A 21,372-nucleotide genomic window follows, 5' to 3' on the forward strand; every position below is an offset into this window, starting at 1 on the left:
GCAGAGAGGGGCCACGCTCAGCGGGGCTGTGGCAGGAAGCCCCTCGCGCCGGGCACGGCCGGCAGGGGTCAGCACAGGTGGCTGCCGTGCCGACTGGACCAGACTCGGGCACGGCCACGCCTGGCTGCAGGGAAGCTGGCGTATGGGGTCTGTAGTCGGCCGCGGGCCCAGCTTAAAATGGCAGTGGGGGTGGCTAGTCCTAAGGAGAAAGAAAAATCAAACGTGAATGCTGACCCCCCCCCCCCCCCTTGAGGGCTCGCTTTCTGCTGGAACCCCCGAAGTGACAGACATGCCTCGGACACTAGTGTCCCGGCGAGCGAGCCGATGGAGCTCCTCGGGTCCAAACCCGGAATCCGCCCCGCACGGCCGGCAGGCCCCTTCCTCCCACGGTCACTCCGGGCCGTGCCCAGCAGGCGTGGTTCGCCTGGTCTCTGGTGTCTCTCCCGGTGGGAGACAGAGCCCACCTTCCGAGCTGCAGACCAGGAAGCGCCGATCGCTCTCCGGTACCGCTTTGCAGCTACAGTGTGGGCACCTGACGAGCTTGGCGTCGGATGCACCACCCGGAGCCCCTGCAGGACCCGGGCCGGTGCGTGGGGTGGGGGCGGCCGAGTGCCTTCCGCCCCATTCCTGGTGCGACCAGCTGTGGACTGGCAGCCAGCCTGAGCCGGGTCCTCCGGCTTCGGCACCGCCGGAGTCTGGGCTTCCTGGCAGTTTCCTTCTTGCCGAATGAGCCACGACTGCGTCTCTTCCAGCAAGAAGCCCGGAGAGGGGACGTTTCCCCCACGGCCGCCTGGGGGTGGCCGTATTCTCGGCCCTTCTGTCACAGCTGGGTGCACGCCGGATTCCCGGAGCCCAGCCTGTGGGAGGAGGGGCCGGCTGTCCTCCACGATGGCCCCGGCAGGGGCTGGAAGTAGCCTCTTCCGGGGTTTTGTCGCCTTGGCTTAAGATACCATCAGTGACACTTCACTCCCCGGGAGGCTGGCCTGACAGCTTGTTCTCAGGGACATAGGCCGAAAGCAAGCTTCTTCCTGATCTACTGGATTAGTGACGATCAGGGGGAGAAAAGGCCCACGGTGGGGAGTGCTGGCCACCGCTGACCCCTAAGTGGGCAGGTATCTCCCCCTGTCCCGGGCATGGGCCTCTGCCACTCCCGGCAGGGGGACATCGGAGCAGCCTTGGGGTGGGGGGGGGGAGGGGGCGGCCTGACAGCACAGAGACACTAACAGCTCGTTCTGCGCCCAGCAGACGTTACCAAGCACCCCTTCACACCAGACACGGCTCCAGGCCCTGGAATCACAAAGGCCTCCACACCGGACCGTCTGGTGGGTGGGATCAAGGACCGATTCCTGCCGAGAAATTGGCAGGTGAAACGAGTGCGGTCTATCCACGCGGCGGAATATTACCCAGCCTTAAGAGGGAAGGACCTTCTGACACACGATATGGGGACGAACCTTGAGGACATTGTGCTCCATGAAGTAAACCAGTCACAGAAGTCACACTCACAGAGGTACCTAGAAGGGTCAGACCCATAAACACGAAAAGTAGAACGGGGGCCATCAGGGGCCAAGGGAGACGGATGGCGAGTGGGCGTATTTAATGGGGACGGAGTTTCAGTTTGGGAAAGCGGAAAGTTCTGGAGACGGATGGTGGGGATGGGTTGCACAACCATGTGAACGTACCTAATGCCACAGAACCGTATGCTTAAAAATTTAGTTAAGATGGTGTATTTACGTTATGTGTATTTTACTACAATGACAGAAAAGAAAAAGCAGGAAAAGGGTTGCAGAGAGCGGAGAAGCAGGTTGAGCTGATGCCCACCGAAAGGGGACATTTGAGACTAGAAAGATGTATGAGGCTGCCTAGCAGCAGATGGCAGGTAAGAATCCTATTTAGGCTTCAGGCACGGCCAGTGCAAAGGCCCCGGGGCAGACATGTGCCGACAAAGTCACGACAGGCCCAAGGGACCAGAATGAGCAGGGGAGAACGTTCCAGAGCCGAGCCAAGGAGCTGCCCCTCATTTTGGGCTTGGTGCCTGTCTGATGCAGGAGCACTTTTGCCTGGTCACCGACAGACCGCCTCCCCAGAGCAGCGCCCTCACCAGAGGCCGGCTTTGGTTATTCGGGTCAGCTCGCTGGTCTGGAGGTCACACGTGACAAGTCCCACCCACACACACGTGTGCGCTAATGCTCTGCACTGGGTGAGTCCCCGGCTTCCAAGGTCCCGGCGACCGTGTCCGGGCTGCTGGCTCTTACAGCAGAGGCCACGGGGTCAGGAGAACAGAGGAGCTTTACAAGCCAGCGGGCGCGGCCAGGGTGGCCTGCCGATCCCTCTTAACCCTTTACCGGAACCACCGGGAGAGCGGGGAGAGGAGGGAGGCCTGGCCCGCTGACCGGGCAGGGTGAGGCAGACGCCAGCAGGCGATGCCCCATCAGGGCACCACCCACCCTGGCGCCCGCTGGGGTCCCCGAAAGCTGGCCTTATGGCGGGAGGCCCGCTCTGGCTGCGCGGCGTGTCCCCCGGCTACCCGGGCAGGGTGCTCGTGGGCGCTCCACCAGGGCACACGCTCACCGGTGAGCAGGGACCCTGCGTGCTGCCTGGTGGGCGAGCTCGGCGGGCAGTGTGTGTGCAAGCTGATGGCCTCAGGACCGTTTGAGCCGTCTAGATTTTTTAAATTTAAAATTAAGTGAGAGTTTAACGTACGGTAACAAATACATGCCAGGTATTTCTAATTTAGTGAATAAAATCAAAAGTTGCATTAAAAAAATTTTTTTTAACATTTATTCATTTTTGAGAAAGAGACAGCATGAGTGGGGGAGGGGCAGAGAGAGAGGGAGACACAGAATCCGAAACGAGCTCCAGGCTCCGAGCTGTCAGCACAGAGCCCGACACCGGGCTCGAACCCACCATCAGTGAGATCCTGACCAGAGCCGAAGTCGGACACCTAACTGAGCCACCGGGGCGACCCAAAAGTTGCATTTTGAAACAGGTATTTACTCCACTAAAAGCTTACACCTTTAAGGAAAGGCAAAGGCAGATGAACCACGTGTGACGACCCTGAGAGACAGTCCAAGGCCACTGACAAGACGGGAGGACTGGGGGGCACAGGGACGGGAGGCTGCTGGAAACCGCGGAGGCCGCGGTCAGACACTCTGGGTGACCCAGTTCTGACGTCACGGCGGGAACAAAACCTGGCCCAGGCTCAGAAGGGTCTCACTCAACGGCCAAAGGCCCAGGAGAGCACGCAGGGCTGGAAATACCGCCGAGGCCACTGGGGAAAACTGTAAGCAGCCACCAGGCCCCGACACTGCAGAAAACGAACACTCCCAGGCAAAGATTCAGGATCCGAACGGTTACAGGACGTCCACTCGACGGGCAGCGAACCGTGAGACAACCTCTCCAATCCCAAGTAAGGATGATTTGCAAGCCGCGTTTTCCCCTTCCGGATCCCGGCGTTAACCGCTGGGCCTCCCGAGAGCTGGTGACGGACCGCACACGCGGGGTTTGGACAAGGTTTGGACAAGGCCCCGCGTCCCTGCGTCCCTCCACCCCGGGTACCCGGCTTGGGACGTGCGTGTCCTGACAGCCTGACAGAGCGGCGGGATGCACAGGCCTGCCTCTGCCTCCCTCCCCTCCCCTCCGACCTGTCTTCCAACCTCACTGTCCGTCCTGTTGCCACCCTGCTCCCACTCCAGGCGGAGAGGCCCCGAGAACGTCAGCCTGACAACACGGGCAGCGGGTAACCCACTGCATCCTACGTCTCCTTGTGCTCAGAGCTGCGGCTGCGGGGCTACCCGGTGACTGGATCCAAAGAGGGACAAACCCCTTCGGGGCGGCCCCCCTTCAGCAGAGCACCGGGAGGGGAAAGACGACAGCCCGGACGTTAGGGGCCCGCCCCCCCCCCCCCCCACAAGAGGCCGTGTTCACTCACAGGGGTGCTGGGGGGCAGGGCAGGGCCCGGGGAGACCCCCACCCGCCAGCCCGACCCTTCCCTCACAGGGAGCAAAGGCCCTAATCCACGAGGGGAGGAGCTGCCGCCGCCCCCTGAAGGCCCTACTTCTGGCCCGAGGCCCCCTGCCTCCCAAGACTGTTCCCCGACGGAAGGCAACCTGCCGCAGAGGCGCGAGCGGGCAGGGCTGAGAAGGGGGGCCCTGCGCCCCGGGATGTGCCCGCAGCACAGGCTGAACCCGGAGGGCCCGGGCCTCCACCTCCGGCCTCGCCCGGGCTGGTGCAGGGGGCAGGGGCAGGGCCTCGCCAGCTGGAGGGACGTGGGGGTAAAAGGCTGCCGCGGAACTGGACTCCCCCTGCCCTGCACGGATGACCTGACGGAGGGGGAGGCCCATTCCTGGGCCCCGAGGACGACCCGCCCTGGTCCCCCTGCCCCTCCACCGCCACGCGGCCTTCCGTCCGAGTCAGGAGGCCCGACCCCCCCCCCCCGTCAACCGAGCCAGACCCCAGAACACCTGCTTGCCACGCGCACCTGGCTCATCCGCCTACAGCCCTGCACCCACCACCCCTCACCTCTCCCCGGCCCGGGCGCCCAGGATGTCCCGCAGAGGCCCTCAGGGGATCCTGTCGCGGCCCCCCGGCTGGGCCTGTGGGACGGCGCACACCGGGAGGACCCCGCGACGGCGGTCCCGGTGAGGAGGGTCCTACCCCCAGGCCACAGGCCCCCATTTCGGAGACAAAGCAGCTTCAAGCCCTAGATCCCTGACTGTGGTGAGCCACCGGCGGGCCGGGCAGTGTTCACACTGGCCCTGCGGGGACCTGCCCACGACGTCCCCTGCCCCGCTCTGGGTTGCCAGGCCTCTTCGTTTTGACTTGCAGGACTCTCCCCTCAAACGTAAACGCGGACTCCCCGCTGGGTGTCGATGTTAGAAAAGAAAAACACTTCCCTCAGATTCCCACCTGCTCGGTGCACAGCGTCCTTCCCTGGCACAAAGGCTTCCTCTGGATCCGGCCAAACCCACTGGGCCGTTTACGTGTCTGGGGTCTTAAAAGGCCTCCCACGAGGTGAGAAAGACGCCCCTCATCATGTCCCACTGACCCAGCGCCGTCCCCCCGCGGCCCCCGGACCGCTGGCGTTGGCCCTCCCCCGACTTCTCTCCACCTGCTCTGATCAGCGACCTCCTGGGGGCCCAGCCCATCGTCCTCCACACACTCAACTTCTCCTTCTAGAAACACTCCTTCCGTGGCTGCTCTGCCTCCAGCTCCAGCCGTGTCTAACAGAACTCTGGTTTCGAGAGCTCAGGTCTACACTGGCAGCGAGCGTAAACGGTTACAGGCCTCACCGCTTCTTTCTGACACGACCGCTGTGTTAGTATCAGAGGAAACTGAGGTGACGTAAAGCAAAATATTTTAAAACGTACCTGATTTCTTTCTACACGCCATTCTCTAAAAACGCCTAAGCAACTAAAGCCATCGACATCTTTAAAACGTGCCTTTTCAACCACACTGCAACTTAAGAATTCCTCGTTCATATTAAAGTCACCACCGGCTTTTGCAGGCTGACGTCCTGGGTTCATTTAAATGACGATGCGGGACACGGAACCACCTGTGCGAGATCTGCCTCCTAAATGCCGTCTGCGTGGAAAATACCGGTTAGTCCAGTGGGCCACCCCAGGCAGGCCTTAGCTGAGAGCAGGTGGGCCGCCTCCTTGGGCGGCGGGACCAGGCCGGTGGGCGCCCCGGAAGGCAGCCCCGGGCCCGCCGCCTGCCTGGGGTCCTCTGTCTCCTGGTCCCACGTGCCTCGACGCTCTGCTCTGCAGCCGTGCAAACTCGAGCGTAAAAACGGTTCGGAGATCTTATGTCTTAGCGAAGACGGCAGGGCCTGTTGTGAAAGGGCAAAAATAATTGCCACTGAGAACTGCTTCTCAGAATGTCTAGAGCACAGCACTCGGGCCAAACACCAAACGCAGAACGTAATGACCTCCGCAGAGAATAACCGAATGCAAACATTGATCCGAACAGGTTTCTTATTTTCAGGGTTCGCCACGTCATCACTCATTTACTCATCTCTCCAGACAGACGGATAGGATTTTATTAGTTATAACATTTTCGACAGGAGGGGAGGTGGGTGGGGGGAGGGGCTAGATGGGTGACGGGCGTTAAGGAGGCACCTGTTGGCATGAGCACCAGGTTTCGTATGGAAGTGATGAACCACTGGGTTCTCTTCCTGAAGCCAAGACTGCGGAGAAGGTTAACTAACTTGGATTTAAATAAAACCTCGGAAGAAAATAAATGTTAATTTTTGAGCTAGAATAAACCTTATATACCAATTTCTTCCTTTTACCAACAAAGCCCTTGAACCCTCAAGGCGTCAAGGACCGGGCCAAGGTCTCACCTGATTAACAATTCATGTCCGCCTCTCACCTCTGACCTAGTGGAGCTGGAGAGAGCACACAGGGGCTCCGTTTGCCACCAAACTGCTCAGAACGTTTCCTAAAACAACAGACTTCAGAGCCGGCTTGTCTAGTCACCCGCAAGGCTTGCAATTTCAGATGCACTTTTTAAAAATACTCGAGTCTGCTGACCTTAGCCTCTGAGCATAAACAGCGTGGGGGGAGTTCTAACACACTGGCCTACGAAGAAGAAACCTCGCTGAAAAGGCTTTAACGTGGCGCTCCGACGTGCCCGGGAGCGGCCGTGGGTCATTCCACAACACGCGCTATGATAGGCAATATGTCACCGACGAAGCATTTTCCCATTACTGTCAAAATAATTACATTTATGATAAACCACAACAAAAAACAAACAAAAGCTTTCCGATTCTTTCCCGGAATGCCAACAGCTAATGGAAGTGAGCAGCTGAAGAAGATTCCAGAAGATGCAAATGGACCTGAGTGCTCCAGTGCAATCCTCCTTTTCCAACAACGTGCAGGGGTCACTACGAGCCCCGCATCCCCAGCGAAACCCGTCACCAATTTGAGTGTTTTCCTTAAAATGGAAAAACAGCTCACGGTGCCACCAGCTTTACAAAATGACACATCCACGAAGCATGTTTCTACTTTTAATTTTTTTGCTTTGATAAATCAATTGCTTCACAAAAATCCCCTTTCGAGACAACAATCCAAGAAAACATACCGTGACAGTATTCACATTTTAAAGATTGTCAGTTCGTAGACCGAACACAACTAAAACAAAGGCAGACTGCTGGGTCACTTCCGTCCCTGACCGCCAGAGGTGGCCTTGCCCACCGTCCAGGTAGGGTTGGGTCTGTCTGAAAGGCAAGGGCCCCGAGCCGGCTCACACAGGTGAGGGCCGCCCAGAAAAGGCCGCTGCGACCCGCGGGTGCGCTCTGGTACCAGCTGCTGCCCCGCCGTGCGTCCCAGACAGAGACTGAAACGGACGGCGCTACCTGCAGCCAGAAAACGGAAGCCGGGGCCGGCCAAGCCGCGGGAGGGTAACGACGTTCTTACTCTGGGTCTGGGGACACATCCGGAGCGTCCTTCTGGCGCAAAGTCAGGATCGCATCTGCTCCGTGAAAATGAACGCTCGAGGGAGTCCCATTTTCAGAGGTTCTCTTGAAGGTCCGAGGGCCGGAAGATGGGGGTTTATAAAATGCAAACCGACGACAGGCACGCCGGGCAGCGGTTTTATGAGCCGAAACGGCTTGCCACGCCAAGGTTGTCCCCGAGCACCTCGGTTATTCGCGGGGAGAGTGGGGGGGAAGCTGAGGCCTCTCCACGAGCGCCCCGTCTCTGGACGGCTTATCCTAGTCCTCCGAACCCGGTAAGAACTTCGAGCCTAAGGAAACCGGCCTCGGCCGCAGGGGGCGCGGAGCGTCACCGGGCACGGAAGGCCGATCTCAAGCCAGCGAGGGCAGCAGGACCCCGCACGGCCCCCGTCTGTCTCCAAACGGGCAGTCTGTGCAGCCCTCGACTAACAGGCTACCACAGCTCAGTGAACGTGACCCCTGGGGCGGGGGGGGGGGGGGGGGGGGCAGTGACCTGCCTGTGAGTCCACACGCACCCAAAGAGCGGGGCGACTGGAGGGACTGGGGAGGGAGGGAGGTGGCTGGCTGGTGTCCACAGCTCCTAGTTTCAAGAAGTCCAACCAAGTTAGGATTTAGGTCAAGTTAAAATGATCTACGAAACCGAAAATATTACAAATTGTTTATAAATAAGGAACGCAACTGTTGCTTAAAAATGTTGTTCTCGCTCCAAAAGAGTTTAGTCCACTTTTTCTTTTAAAGCTCCTGAAGTATTTTTCAAAGAAAATTCTATGTATTTCTTACCGCCTCCTAAGTTACCTAGGAAATAAGTCTTCTGTGATTAACTGTAATTAACCAATTTTGGGGGGGGAGGGGAATCAGTTCCAGAAAAAATCTGCCCCAGCTCCAGATATCCTGCAATGTAACCTTGGTCCGTAACTGATGATGGCTGCTGAATCTCCAGAACTGGTGACCTTCCCAAACACCAAACCACCTTTTAGAAACACGAACACTGGGCGTCCCCTTTAAGACGACACAAAGGCTTGGTGAGACAAGGTGGCTTGTTTTCTGAGCAAAAGCCCCACTTGCAAATAAATGAAAACAAAGGCAACAAAACCCAGTCTACTCTTTTGGTCTGCCTTGTCACCGGGAAACGGAAGTCCTAAAATTACTCCAAACCTCATGTGATCAAGTCGGGGGTGGGGGTGGGGGTGGGAGGTGGGGGGGGGGGGCCGGGAATCCCAAAGCGACGATGTACGGGGAGAAAATACTGACCCCGGGACCGACGGCAGACGCGTGTGAGCTGAGGCCGGAGAGCCCGCCCGGGGAGCTGTGTCGCTTTGGGGACATGTTAATTGCGTAACAGCGCGGGTGCTGGTTACTGGGCCTCACTCTGAGCCGGTGGCACAGAGCACATCTTATATTAGTTTATAATAAACATTCTATGCATAACATAGGGCCGACTAAAAACTTCTAAAACAATACACAGCTAACTGGTGCAGTAACCATTTAACTGTAGTCGAATTTAAATTAGACTGACGTGTGTGGTCACAGCTTCTGACTACTGGTTACCACCTCACTTAACTCACCTAAGTCCTATTAGCAAACACCTTTAGATACAGGTTCAGATCAAGTGTGAAATGCAATCTGAGCTTTTACATAGAAACTGAAGTCCGAAGGTGTCAAAATTGCATTAGACGCTTGTTTCTTCTACGGTACTACATGTCAATAGCTCCCCCGGGATGGTGGAGAACCATGGAATGCTAGCTACCTTTGGGCAGGTTCACTAAATTTGGTCAGTTCAGAACATTCCAAATTGAAATAGTAAGCACGTGTGTTTCTTCTCTAGAAATTTTATCCTCAATATAGTCATAATCCAATTCATAGCGAATTTATAAAAATAGCTTTTTATCCAATAATTCCAGCAAGGTAAAAATAGGAGTTTCTTTTCATATATAGCAAATGAAACAGGCTCACCAAGTCCGTGGGGACCTCGGCGTATGTCCACCAGAGCATGCTCACCACGGGCCACACGCACTTTGCTGCCGTGGGCGTCTACCTTGCACTGGCAGTTTTAAGGTGCAGAAGCTTCTCTCCAATCGTGGGCGACACAAATAAACCAGCCCACTGGGACCTGCTTCAACCACAGAACGAAATTAAAACTGCATCATTTTCTAGAAAATGGCAGCACTATTCTTTAACTAATTAGGGGCTCACGGGGGTGTCTGTCATTCATCACATTTTTAGCGTTAAACCTTTAAAGAATCTCCTTAAAAACCCGCGCACGCACACACGCACACACACGCACACCGGAAAGTCGCCGCGCCCGCGAGGGCGCTCTCGAAGCTCACTATGAAATACAAAAGTGCATTCTTCTCCATCTACGTATAAAACATGTCAGAAATAAAAGTGTGTAAAATGTTTGCTGTGCAAACTGTAAAAAGTCAGGCCCGCCCCGCGGTTCTGGGCTGTGCCGGCCCTACTGCAGGGAGTCACTGTTCTCCAGGACCAGCCCGCTGATGTGGGTGGGGGCGAGCGCGGCCCCGCTGTCCCCCGTGCTGTCCACAGACTCGTCCTCGCTCTGCTCCGCCATCATGACCTGCTGTACCGCCAGGGTGGCGCCGTCCGAGGACAGAGACTGCAGGCTGTCCACGTTCATGCTCACGGGCGTGGTGATCGTCACGACGGCTCCTGCGGCAGAACGTTCAGATTAGCGCCCACCCAGGGAGACACTTCGTGACCCAGCCGGGTGCCGTTCGCTCCTCCGACCTCGTGTTGGGACCCCCACGCGAGTCTCTGGGACGATCGCCAGGGGTTAGGAGACGTCAGACCCTCCTCCGCTAATACGCGGCGCAAGTTCCTGGTCTGCAGGCGGTCCGTAAGGGGCCATACAGACGCGGGCGTGCAGGGCAGAAGCAGGAGCCGCAAGGGAACAGGAGACTGGGACGCAGGACGAGATGAGGAGCAAGGAGACAAAGGCAAGGAGCCAGGGTCGCAGTCGGGGAGACCGTGTGACAAGGGGAACAAGGAGGACCCTGGGACACGCTGGTCCCCAGCAGCCCAGGGGGCTCACACGCTCGTCCCTGAAGGTCTCCAGGAGCAGCGACAAGTGACGACGGCAGCGGGAGACAGTGTTGGGCGGTAGAATGTGGGAAACACCTTTAAAGAGATTCACTCATCCGTCCTTGCCCCCCACACGGTACATCACGTCATGTCACAGATGCGCTGGGAGCATATACGGGAGACTGGTGATAAGGACAGTTTCTGGAGAAGATCAGAAGCCAAGACGGGGCAGAAACTTACTGGTCACTGGCAAGTCTTGTTTGAACTTCTCCCCCAATACACGGGCACTGCCTTTTCCAAGGCCGGAAGGAGGGAGAGAGACCTAATACTAATCCAAAGTAATTTGGACTAAAAGACAAAACGTGAACTGAAAATATAAATTATTTAAACCTAAGGCCACCGCATATCAAAACCCAAACGATGAAGCTTCAAATGCACACACCAGCCCTCAAGAAACAGAACGAAGCGTGATGCACAGCCCGCTGCGAGGGGCCCGTCCCAACCGCGAGGCCGGCACATCTGTGGACAGCCCGGCTCGTCCGTTCGGTGGAGGGAGGTCCGCACGGGCGGCAGGAGACAATCAAGCCCCGGGGAAGAACCAGCTGAAAAGATCGGAAGACGATGCCCAGGCCAGGCGGGTGGAGGGGCGTGGGGGTGGGGTGCCATCCAAGGTCCGGCCTTGGTTGCGGGTGGTCTGCCCAGGACTGAGCACCGCTGGTCACCAAACAAGGGCCGATCACCGAGCAGGGCACGAGAGGGTCCCTTCAGGGCTGGAACAGAGCTCGGGAGCCTTGCCCCCGTGCAAAAGCACCCGCCCCCAGCAAGGTGGCATTCCCAAGGCCTGCCATCCAGTCCAGGATCACCAGGCAGGAAAACCACCCACAGTGAGCAGAAAACCGGGTCACCGGAAACCAGCCTGGGGCTGACAGATGTTAGAACCAGCAGAGGCGGCCATCAAAGCGGTTGTTGTGACTGTATGCTACGAAGGAGAGCCACAAGAGCCGCCAAAGACTGTCCCGAACTTCCGGAAACGCGCACTATGATGTCCACCCTGAGACACGCCCGTGGTGGGACCGGTGGCAGCTTAACCACGGGAGAAAAGGCTAGCGAAGCCCCAACACAGACGTGGAAACTATCAAAACGGAAACGAGAGACAGAATCCCAAACCCTAGAAAGAACAGCGGGACAGATGGGGACCTGGGGGCCCGGAGGGGGCAGGGCGGGGGGGGGGGGGGGGGCGTCAGAAAGTGTTTGAAGACGTAAGGGCCGCGAACTTTCCTCGGGAACAGCAAACTGCTGCGAAAACAGGAAGAAGGAGACAGTGGGGACGGGCTGGGAACACCACCTACACACCGAGAACCACACACACCCAGACAGTCCACACCTGGGCAAGGCGTGCCCACGGAAAGGTGCTTATGGCGCATGCGGGGACGGGGGCCTGTGATGAGGGAGAGGGACACCGTCGGAGGGGACCAGCCGCGGGGGCTCACAGGGAAAAGGGGTGAGATGCCAGGTGGGGGGGCTGGCAGAGCTCCATCCTGAGCTCCGAGCTCCCAGGGAAAAGAAACACGAAAAGGGGGAAAAGGACAGAACGCACAGGACACCGGGCCTCCCAGACGCACCGCGCTCCGTACACGATGCCTCCCTCACGCGTCACGCGCAAAACACCGCAGCCGCCGCGACCCAAGGCTCACGGCTGCCACCGCGGTCAAGGCCGTCCCTGCCCACACCCCTGCTGCCCCCAAGCAGCCAGGCCCTCCCCCAGACTCTGGGCCCCCCCCACACCCCCCCTCCCCCCCCGTCCCCACTGCCCCCCCAGTCCCTGCGAGGCCCACCTTCTGACATGGCCAGCTCGCTGGGCGGCGGCTGTGCAGCTCCCGAAGCAATGGAGTCGGGCCAAAACCTCTGGACCGGTCTGTTCTGAGCTGTCTTCTTCTTGGTTTTTGGAGTTTCTGAGCAACTAGAATCCAACATGGGCTGAAGAATCCGTCTTCTGGCGTTGATGAACCTGGGTGTGGAGGGCGACACCAGAAGCGGTCACTGGGACAGCAGACGTCCCTACAGGGGAGGCGTCAGAGCCAGCCTGGACCTCAGGTGGCCCGCGCACCTCTCCCCCGGCCCAGCGCACGTGGATGGCAGGTGGGGCGCCGGTGTCCCCGGGGAGGGGGGCGGGGAGCGGCCACACTGCACACCCGGGGGTCCTGTCCCGCCCTGACCTCGTGGTCACCTCCAAGCACGGCTCTGGGGCCAGACCTGCGACCCTGCACGCCGCTCACGACGGGCTAGTCCCAGAGGAACTAAGTTCCTAGGTCACTAACCAACCCCACCACGAGGCAGCTCAGAAGCGACTCACCACCCCCGCGGGGACCCGACCCCTGACCCCGCACACGCACAACCACTGCTGCTGCGGGAGCCTGAGGTCGGCAGGGCAGGCGGCTTGTAAGTGCGTGGACAGAAAGCCTGCACCCCTGCCGGCACCTGTCTCCCCGCACCCCCCACCTGCTGTGACCGCAGCCTGCGGGACGCCCATGGCCGCTGGCGAGCTCGGACCGCACGCTCCGACCAGGCCACAGCTGCACCAGCCCGGCCTCCTCCAGGAGGACAGCGACAGGGGCTCACCTCTCGCCGCAGCCCAGCCTGCTAACCCCCGCAGCGGGACCCTGACAGCAAGAGAAAGACGAGCACCAGCGGACACGCGGGCTCTACTTCTGTCCCGGTGCTGTGCCACCACACGCTGCTCTCGGTGCCCCCGACACAGAACAGAGCTGGGCACGGACCAGTGACAAGGTCACTTCGCGTTAAAATCCTAACGGTCCCGGGTGCCTGGCTGGCCCGCTCGTGATCTCAGGTCGTGAATTTGAACCCCACGTTGGGGGTAGAGATTAGTCAAATACAGTTTAAAAAATATAACCCTTGCATTCAAAACTATCTACAATTGCAGGAAGATACGCCCTAAAAACAGAAACAAGCAGGAGTGCCTGGGTGGCTCAGTCGCTTGAGCGTCCGACTTCGGCTCCGGTCAGGATCCCACGGTTCGTGGGTTCGAGCCCCACGTCGGGCTCTGTGCTGACAGCTTGGAGCCTGGAGCCTGCTTCGGATTCTGTCTGTCTGTTTCTTTCTCTCTCTCTGTCTCTCTCTCTCTCTCTGCCCCTCCCCTGCTCGTGCTCTGTTTCTCTCTCAAAAACAAACATTAACCAAAATTTAAAAAAAAAAAAAAAAAAAAAACTTGAGGTCAAACCTTCTAGACAAGACAATTCTGCTAACAGAGCTCAAGGAAGTCAACCCTGAAGAAAAGTGGGAAGGCCAGGCAGCAGCAAAAGCATCACAATGTGCAAACAAGTGTCTCTAACATTCACCCCCAACGAATCGACCACTGGTAGGACCGAACCGAGACAGGACGTGTCACGCGAGGGGACAGGAGGAAACGGAGCGTGTCCTAGGCCGTCACGAACGTCACAGCGACAACACATGTGAAACCTCCGTTTCTGCTAACGGCATTTCAAGATTCCACAGGAGACAGTTCAAGGAGTATGGTCTATCACCGGTTCCCAAAACCGAAACAATGGCCCACGGCAGGATACCGGAGATGTTTGGTGCGGTACCTGAGCACCCGTCCCGCACAGACGACTGCGTATGCCGGGAGACCCCGTCACGTACCCTGGAGCCCACCTGACCTTCAGGTGTAAGCTCTAACGGTATTTCCGACTGATGGGACGTGTGCTCTCTTCCCTTCTACACGGGCCCGTTCTGTAAGCTGGACTCGCGTCCACACGGGCGCACGTGAACACAAAGGACACAAGTGACAACCGCACAAAATGGAAGTGCGCCCCTGGACCCCAGCGCCATTACTGACGGGCGCAGCCCTGATTTCCGGGGCACGCGGTCAGGGTTCAGGCGTCCACGACAGTACGTGACACCGGAGTCAGAACAGGAGGATGTTTCATCCACGAAGTCAACCCTGTCCCAGGCGTGTCCCTCGTAGGGCCCCGAGGTCCCCATAGGACCCCGCTGTGGGTGGGACCACCACCTGGACCCCCACTCAGAGCTGAACAAAGTGGCACAAGGTTCCCAAAGGTGGGAGAGCCACGGGGGGTGCCCCCGAGGTCAGGATGCCTCATGGCGGCCGTCACCACCCGGAGAAGGTTACCCGTGAAAACAGGCCATCGGACTTGAGCGTGGGGGCTCGGGGCTAGAAACGTGGCGGAGACACGCAAGTCTAACTGCACAAGCAGCGTGAGGGCAGAGAGTCCGCCGCGAGGGCCACTGATGCCCGAAAGCTGAAAGCGTGTGCTGAAATCTTCTCAAGCCTCCCGCCACCGATCCCAGTCCTGACGACAGTGCTGCTGGTTAAAAGAACTCAGGAATCTTCAGCCAAATTCCGCTATTGATTAGCGTCCGTGCTTTCAAGGGTTCTATCGCGCTGACTGGCACGACCTCAGGGAGCGGGCGCATCTTACCAGTTGTTAACTTGGAGTAGTGTCAAATTTGTCTGAGCAGCGATCTGTTTTTTCTCATCTTCTGTTGGGTAGGGATGCTACAAACAAGAAGAAAAGTTACCGTGAACCTCGGTGTTTACACAGGAACTCCGGCTTCTCTGGGTAGACGAGAAACGCGTGAACAGTCCTTAGTAAGAACCGCTAAGTAGTGGGGCGCCTGGGCGGGCGGGTCAGTGGGTTCAGCGTCCAACTCCCGATTTTGGCTCAGGTCGTGATCTCACGGTTTGTAAGCCTGAGCCCCGAGTCAGGCTGACGCTGTGGAGCCCGCGTGCAATTCTCTCTCTGTCCCTCCCTCTCTGCCCCTCCCCCTGCGTGCATGCTCTCTCTCTCTCTCTCTCTCTCTCTGAAAATAAATAAACATTAACAAAAAGACTGCTGAGCAGCGATAGTGTTCTGCCAAAACGCCTTCAGCCTCACAAACTTGTTTTAGAAACATCCCGCACAGCATGCAGCGTCTCCCGGAGCCGCTCAGCACCAACGCGGCAGTTGGGGCCCAGACAAAGGCGGGCTGCGACAGCCGGAGGCTCACAGACGGCACAAGTGGTGCCACCACCGCCAGGAGCTGCTGCCACCGCGGGGGTCACTGTCCCAACCACGTGATACGGCCGGTAATTTAGGGACCACCCCGCCGAGGGTATGTTAGGAGCACACGCTGTGGACAGAGGCTTGAGCTCTGACCCGGCCAGAAGGCACGGACATCAGGCTGCACGTCCTACAGTGAACCGCTTTCCTCGGTCACTTCTGACATGGCGGTCATCCCCATTCTACAGATGAGGAAACTGAGGCAGGAGGGCACACGCACTCCCCATCCGACAGCTGGGTAAACGGGAGGGCGCGGGGAAGGGGCAGGGCAGGCTGTTCCAGGCCCGTCCCACGGGGTGACACGTTTCTGTCACGGGTATCGTGAGGAGACACCGACAAGGGGCCGCGCGGACGGCTTTTCGGGAGCCGCCCCGCTAGGTCAGCATGCGCGGTCAGCGGACCGAGCCACCGCTGGGGATGCACGTGTCTGCTACGTCACTCCTTCCCTTGTGATTAGTACCTTTCACTTAAAAAAAAACAGCATTAAACCAGAAGTACGTATCAAAGTCACAGAAGTCCCAGAGGAAGATAATTCCCACCTACGGCATAAACGGTTTCTCCAAGACTGATTACCGTCCACACGCAGAAACCGTGAAGACGTTTACTCTCAGACCTACGCGCACCCACGTCCCTTGTGGACGCCCCGGGGCCCCGGAGAGCACACGGGGGCAGAGGCTCCCGTGAGTATCACTTGGTGGGCGGGAGTCACGCCAGTGGGGTGCCACGCTCACCCCCGCAGCGTGCCTGCTCCCTCAGACGACGGCGGCTCAATCGGTCTGCCCACAGCACATGGCCGGAGGTAGAGGCCGCGCAAATGCAAATACCGTGCTTGCGGGGCCCCTGGGGGGTTCGGTGAGTTAAAGGCCCGACTCTTGATTTCGGCTCGGGTCATGATCTCAGGGTTCGTGGGTTCGAGTCCCGCGTTGGGCTCTGAGCTGAAAGAGCAGAGCCTGCTTGGGACTCTCTCTCTCTCTCTCTCTCTCTCTGCCTTTCCCTCATTCATTCTCTCTCTCTCTCTCTCAAAATAAATAAACTTAAAAAAATAATAAATAGAAGCTCATAAAATCAAAGGGGGCAGGAAACCTAAGTGCTTTCACCAAAAACAAAACAAAAAACAAAGAAAGCCATCATACAGCAGAAAACGCTATCCTAGCGTATTGGGAACACCACCGGAGAGGATGCGATTTCCGAGACACGAGGGCAAGAGAGACAGAGAATGCTTCATGGGGGGAAATAAAGGAACATTTTACTTCGACCTTGTCACAGGGTTTGCTGTTTCACAAATCATTCCGGCGTTAAAGGAAACTTGAAAGAAAAATGCCGACCCTACCACCTGTCTGTAGCGTGACGACCACGCATCGGCTGTGAGATCACAGTGGGCTCAGACGCGGGTGGGTCCCGCCCTCAGTCCCTGCCACCTGCCCGAACCTTCCTGGCGCCCCAGCCCTCGCTGCCGAGTTGACCAGCTGTGTAACGGTCCGGCAGACGGGTGTGTCCTAAACCCCACGCCCAGTCTTGGCGTCGGGATACCCAACATCGCTGTGCCCGTCATCCATAAAACCTCTCCTCTTGACGTGAAACCTTTCGGGACACGTTTCCAGGTGTGGCCACGCCGCTCAGAGACGGCACTGTCCTCTCTGACCCGTGTTGCCGTGTCCTGCGGGCGGGGGTAGCTAGCGGAGAACAGGACAGCAGAGCAGGAGGGAAGCAGGGGCCCGGCTCCCTCAGGGCCTTCCCTCCAGGAAAGGGAGAGGGGTCCTGCCCCCCTCCCCGCCCCGACTGCTCAGCGACATCACATGCCGGTTCAAAGCCTCCAGCCGGCTGCTACTTTGGACCATCACCTCCCGGGTAGGGAGCCTGACGCCAGTCCGAGAAAAGGGGGTGCCACCCGGCCGCGGCAAGGGCCAAACCCCAGAAGACGCGGGATGACCGAGATGGACGCTGGCCTCGTGGCTCACAGCCGGGGTGAGGACGGAGACCGGTCCCGGGAACAAACGCAGGCCGCGGGCCCAGGCAGCGGGCTTCCCGAACGGTGGATGCAGGGAAAGGGCGCGAGGAGCCCTGGGTCCCACAGGCACCTCGCGGACAAGCACGGCGCACTGGGATGTGGACGGGGAGCACGGGGCAGGGAGGAAGAGGCCGCGGCAGCCAAAGGCACGAGCAGGCACCCATGGCAGTGACGGAGAGGGGCAGAGCCAGACCACGGCCACGGCGATCGGGGGCGCTCCATGTGGTTGCGTGGAGGCTGGGGCCACAGGGGCAGGGGGCGCGTGCACCAGAGAAAACAAGCTGGGATGAAGGCACCCGGCCACGAAGCTGGTTCCCGAGGCTTCCGGGCAGCTCCCTGCCGGACCTCCCGACCTCCTGTCCCTCCTCCCTACACAAAGGCCCCTCCTTCCGCCGGACGCGGCTTAACGCAGCACGTGGTGTCCACTTTCCCACCTCGGTCTCGCCACACGCTCCCCCGAAAGCCAACCTGGTCACTCCTGGTCCCGGCCAGCAGGCTGGGCGGTCACTCCTGGAAGCTGCTCCGGGCCACACGCCTCCCGCAGGTTCAGGGGCACGCGGGCTGAGGGTGTCCCCCGCTGAACGGAGCAGCAAGTAAGTGCTTCCCGGGAGGGGACACCTTGCGGAGACGACGTGGCCGTGACCCAGGGGAGGAAACAGGCGCACACACACAACGTGGATGGGCTGGTGCTGCCTGTGGGCCCCACTCTGTGTCACGTGCTCCCCCCTCCGTCCACATCGCGATCTTCGACCTTCCCACCTCTTCCTTTCAAGTCCAATACATGCGACATCGCGCTGTCTGCCCAGGCTTTGCCCCGACCCAGCCTCTGCCTGCCCGCCTCCCTAACTGACCTCACCCCACCTCACCCCGTCATCACTCACGGGGAGCTGGCTCTCACGCACGCACGGGATTGACGTGAGCTGGAAGTATTCCCTTTTCACCAGGGGTGCCCTCCTGTTTAAGTCACTTGAGGGGGTGGCCTCCGGGTTTTGGTAACCCTCCTTCCACCCCGTATTCCACCCCGACGTTTAGACGGTCGACAAAAGACCGATACTTCACGCCGGGCCTGCTCGCGCAGACCAGCACATCTTTCGTGGGAAGCGCACCAGAAAGCAAGCAGCTGGGGGTGCGGCTAGCGGTGCGGTCACTTGCGTTCTTACCCCTATGTGCTGAAAGAGCCAAGATCTCATCACATTGGTGGCATGCTTCGGCAAAACGCCCCTTTTGTTCTTAGCTGAGCCGTCATCTTGATGCAAGATGCTGAGATCTTGGTTTAACTGTAACTGGAGCTTTTAAACAATTGAAAAGAAAATGTTAGAAAGCACAGAAAATTATGACACATCCAAGTGGCTCAGGACTTCAGATGGAGACAATAACCAAAGATCTACGGATAAATGACTTGTCGATAGCAGGGGCACGTGCACTGGAGCGGGTGCAGGCTATTCGGGGCGGGAGGAGGATCCCGGGGCATCATCGCCACGGGCACGGCTGTCTCGCTGTCAGTGGCCCCTCATCTGGCGAGGCAGGTGACACGGGCACCAACAGCTCCCCGGGGTCACTCCCCTGTCGACATGCCAACCCCACGGCCCTCTCATCCACTGCCCGTTTTCGCCTTGTGTCCTCTGGCAAGGGACGTGATAAAACACCGCTCTCCCAGCCGAGAGAGCGGTCAGGCAATCAACAAGAATGGGCAGGAAGGCTTGAGGGCTGGAGACGGCCCGTGGGCTGAGCAGGGGGCAAAGGCACACACAGGAGCAGACAGAAGCATCACAGAGTAAGGGACGAGGGACCGCCGGTGGCCCAGACGCCTCCGCAGCCACGACAGATGCCCCCACCCCCTGCAGAGAGCAGGGAACACGCTCTGTCCATTGCCTTTCAAAAGGAAGGACGGGCAGGGCACTGCGAATGTCCTGCACACAAACGAAAGAGAGATCTGATGTCTGTAAGGATAGGCCTCAGGCCCCAGCAGGTCCCAGGCGCCGCACCTGATGCCCAGCACGCCCGTGGGGACGGTGTCATCAGTGTTCACGACACGGGCAGGGGATGAAAGCGATCACCACTCACCAGGGCCTCACACACACACAGCAGAGACCTCTCTACTGTTACACTTGAATTGAGAACTTATGTATGAAACGGACTCCACAAGAAAACGAACATCAACTTCAATATGATGCATTCATAGACACAGTTGATTTACCATGACCTGAGCCGAAGTTAGATGCTTAACTGACTGGGGCACCCAGGCGCCCCCACAGACACAGTTTAAAGGATTTGGAACTTGGGGCGCCTGGGTGGCCCAGTCGGTTAAGCGTCCAACTTCGGCTCAAATCATGATCTCACTGTTCATGAGTTTAAGCCCCACGTCGGGCTCTGTGCTGACAGCTCAGAGCCGGGAGCCTGCTTTGCATTCTGTCTCCCTCTCTCTCTGCTCCTGCTCTGCTCGTGCTCTCTCTCTCTCTCAAAAATAAATAAAAATTAAAAATTTTTGAAAAAAAAGAAAGGATTTGGAACTTTATTTTGGAGAGGTCACCGTATTATCTGTGCTTCCTCTGGATTTATATCACTTTGGATACATTCTTTAAAAGCCTCAACAATATCATCTAAACAGAATTAAAGGATACGTTAAGACACTGTACCTAAAATATTTTAAAACCAAAGATTATTATCCAGGCCATAAGAGTTTTCGGAAACGGGTTTCCTTGTCGGGGGCTGAAAGCGGGTGGTGTCGAGCGCCCTCTCCGTGCTCCTACGTGTGCACAGGGAAGAGTGGGAAATGAACTTCCAGTAGGAGTTCCCAGGCACCAGGGGCCAAACTTTAGCTTGTCTGCCTTATTTGTCTCAATTAACGTGTAATGTTCCTCATGAAGCTTGACATGGGCTCAGTGTCGCTTTTCTTGTGCAGGGCTGAAGCAACTGTGGGCTCAAAAAAGGCCAAGTGACAGCTGGCCGTGTGACTGGACCCCACGGATGGCGTCAACGGGGTCTGAGAGGGCCGGCGAGGCTGCATGAGGAAGCAGACCGAGGGCCTCGGAACAGAGCAGCCACTGGCCCTGCGGGGCTCCAGCAAGGCCAGGGACTAGACAGGAGGGGGTGAAAAGCCTAGGAAACTGGCCGGAAGTTTGCTCAAGAAGCAGAGACAGCCCCGGACCCTCCCCGTCATTCTCCGCAGATGACCCATCTGTCCCCCAGCCCGCAGGAGACGGAGGACGTGTTGAGCGCAGCTGGACGGTGGGAGTGAGGGGCAAGGAAAGCCTCCACACGACACGGGAGACCCCAGCCCGTCCCCGCCCCTGACGCCAGGCCTGTGCCCCGAGCGAGAAATCTGAGAGTCCTTCTCTGGAGTCACCGAGTGAAGAAGACGCTCCGAGGCTGGCCAACGGAGAGGCCCGCTTGCCGCGGCCCACGCCCGACACGCACCCAGTGGCTTCCTAGCGGCTCAGGTTCCGAGGACAGGCAACTGTCCCCAAATATCTGAAACCCTCCATCTCATGGAACTGGACAGGGCTGGGCTGACGAAATTAGTCGGGCAGAGAAAGACAGACATCGTATGCCCTCACCCGTATGAGGACTTTAAGAGACAAAACAGGTGAACCGAAGGGAAGTCAGAATAACATAAAAATAGGAAGGGGGACAAAACAGAAAAGACTCGTAAATACAGAGGACAAACAGAGGGCTGCCACAGGGGCTGTGGGAGGGGTGATGGGCTAAATGGGGAGGGGCCATTAGGGAATCTCCTCCTGAAATCACCGCTGCACCACATGCTAACTAACTTGGATGTAAATTAAACATAAAAA

General features: G+C 58.2%; 2 protein-coding genes across 7 annotated transcripts in view; one reads left to right on the forward strand and one right to left on the reverse strand.

Annotated features, from left to right (window-relative positions):
* The first annotated feature begins 2,098 nt into the window (after positions 1-2,098).
* Positions 2,099-5,666, forward strand: LOC113594347 (basic proline-rich protein-like). The gene is made up of 2 exons (XM_027041523.2): positions 2,099-3,736; positions 3,997-5,666. The coding sequence occupies exons 1-2, from the start codon at positions 3,601-3,603 to the stop codon at positions 4,701-4,703; spliced, it is 843 nt and encodes a 280-aa protein (XP_026897324.1). The 5' UTR covers positions 2,099-3,600; the 3' UTR covers positions 4,704-5,666.
* A 1,726-nt stretch (positions 5,667-7,392) lies between these two features.
* PKNOX1 (PBX/knotted 1 homeobox 1) overlaps positions 7,393-21,372 on the reverse strand; it is a 57,492-nt gene continuing 43,512 nt past the window's right edge. For 5 of the 6 annotated variants that reach the window (XM_053220513.1, XM_053220511.1, XM_053220514.1 and 2 more), the window contains 4 exons: positions 18,739-18,867; positions 14,950-15,026; positions 12,328-12,500; positions 9,267-10,120 (listed from right to left, as the gene is read on the reverse strand). In XM_053220513.1, coding sequence (XP_053076488.1) covers positions 9,909-10,120; positions 12,328-12,500; positions 14,950-15,026; positions 18,739-18,867 — 591 coding nt within the window. In that variant the 3' untranslated portion in view covers positions 9,267-9,908. Of the gene's footprint in view, positions 8,453-9,266; positions 10,121-12,327; positions 12,501-14,949; positions 15,027-18,738; positions 18,868-21,372 lie in introns of those variants that run through there. The other variant, XR_008297499.1, reaches the window with a different exon arrangement.

Source organism: Acinonyx jubatus, chromosome C2 (genome assembly GCF_027475565.1).
Source record: "Acinonyx jubatus isolate Ajub_Pintada_27869175 chromosome C2, VMU_Ajub_asm_v1.0, whole genome shotgun sequence".
Classification (NCBI taxonomy): domain Eukaryota; kingdom Metazoa; phylum Chordata; class Mammalia; order Carnivora; family Felidae; genus Acinonyx; species Acinonyx jubatus.

Bases quoted from the DNA above. Each gene is read 5' to 3' on its own strand.
- LOC113594347 (XM_027041523.2), top strand. From the start codon at position 3,601: ATGCACAGGCCTGCCTCTGCCTCCCTCCCCTCCCCTCCGACCTGTCTT. The intron at 3,737-3,996 runs GTAACCCACTGC...CTTCCCTCACAG, and splicing joins CCTGACAACACGGGCAGCGG to GGAGCAAAGGCCCTAATCCA.